This window comes from Helianthus annuus, chromosome 15 (genome assembly GCF_002127325.2).
Source record: "Helianthus annuus cultivar XRQ/B chromosome 15, HanXRQr2.0-SUNRISE, whole genome shotgun sequence".
Classification (NCBI taxonomy): Eukaryota; Viridiplantae; Streptophyta; class Magnoliopsida; order Asterales; family Asteraceae; genus Helianthus; species Helianthus annuus.
Window position 1 is genome coordinate 101519103 of NC_035447.2, and position 947 is coordinate 101520049.

A 947-nucleotide genomic window follows, 5' to 3' on the forward strand; every position below is an offset into this window, starting at 1 on the left:
GAAGCCAGAAAACAATTGGCCCTACAACGTGCCTCGTTATAACGGTTCATGTGTATCTTTTATTTCAAAACTAAATAAATAAACAATCTAATTTTCTTCAATCCAACGGCCCAAGATAGAGAAGCTTTATTTCACGGCTGAGATTGTTTCCTCGTGGAAACGTGTAAATCGGTGTTGAAGCTGGTTAACCTAACGCGGAAACATACAGAAATAACCAACGGCTGTGATCTAATCTCATCTCTCCATAAACCGACCAAAACCTCGTATATAAACCTCATCATCTGTTGCACTTTCATCGTATCATATCCCACTTCTGTCTCTAAAAACAAAATCTAGTACTATTCCACATTCCTACAATGGCGTCTTCAGGTTATGCTATGTTTATATTGTTTGCTATGATCGTTGGATCAGCTCTTTCTCAGTCACCCACCGGTTCTCCGACGATATCTCCGGTGGCTTCTCCGGTTTCATCACCTCCTTCTCCGACAATCACTCCTAGTTCTGCACCAACTGAAGCTCCGTTAGCTTCTCCACCTGCTCCCCCTACTTCTCTTTCTCCAGGTGGTTCTCCGGCGTCTTCTCCGTCGTTTATTCCGTCCACTCCGACTGGATCGCCCACTACTTCGCCACCAAGTGCTGCTACGTTTAACGGAGTTGCCGTTGGATCTGTCGCCGTGGTTGTCTTTGCTGCGGCTTTGGTTTTGTAGAGATCTGATATGATGGAGAGGTTTTTGTATTTGTTATGATCTAGAGTTCATATTATTGTTACGATTGTTTTTACTATTCTTTCATTATTTTTGTATTCATTCACTGTCATGTTATTGATATAACTTTTGTATTTATGAATTCTTTTGTTATGAACTGCTGTACATGAAAGAATATGCGAGCCATGTGCAATGGTCCTGCTCATCTTTACAAAACAACAAATAATAACCATACTGAGTAGT

The 947-nt window shown here is 41.1% G+C and overlaps 1 protein-coding gene across 1 annotated transcript; it reads left to right on the forward strand.

The window, feature by feature from the left end:
- The first annotated feature begins 356 nt into the window (after positions 1-356).
- On the forward strand, positions 357-707 carry LOC110887604 (classical arabinogalactan protein 10-like). Its single transcript, XM_022135181.1, has one exon. It carries the CDS (start codon positions 357-359, stop codon positions 705-707), a length of 351 nt encoding a protein of 116 aa, XP_021990873.1.
- The last annotated feature ends 240 nt before the right edge of the window (positions 708-947 follow it).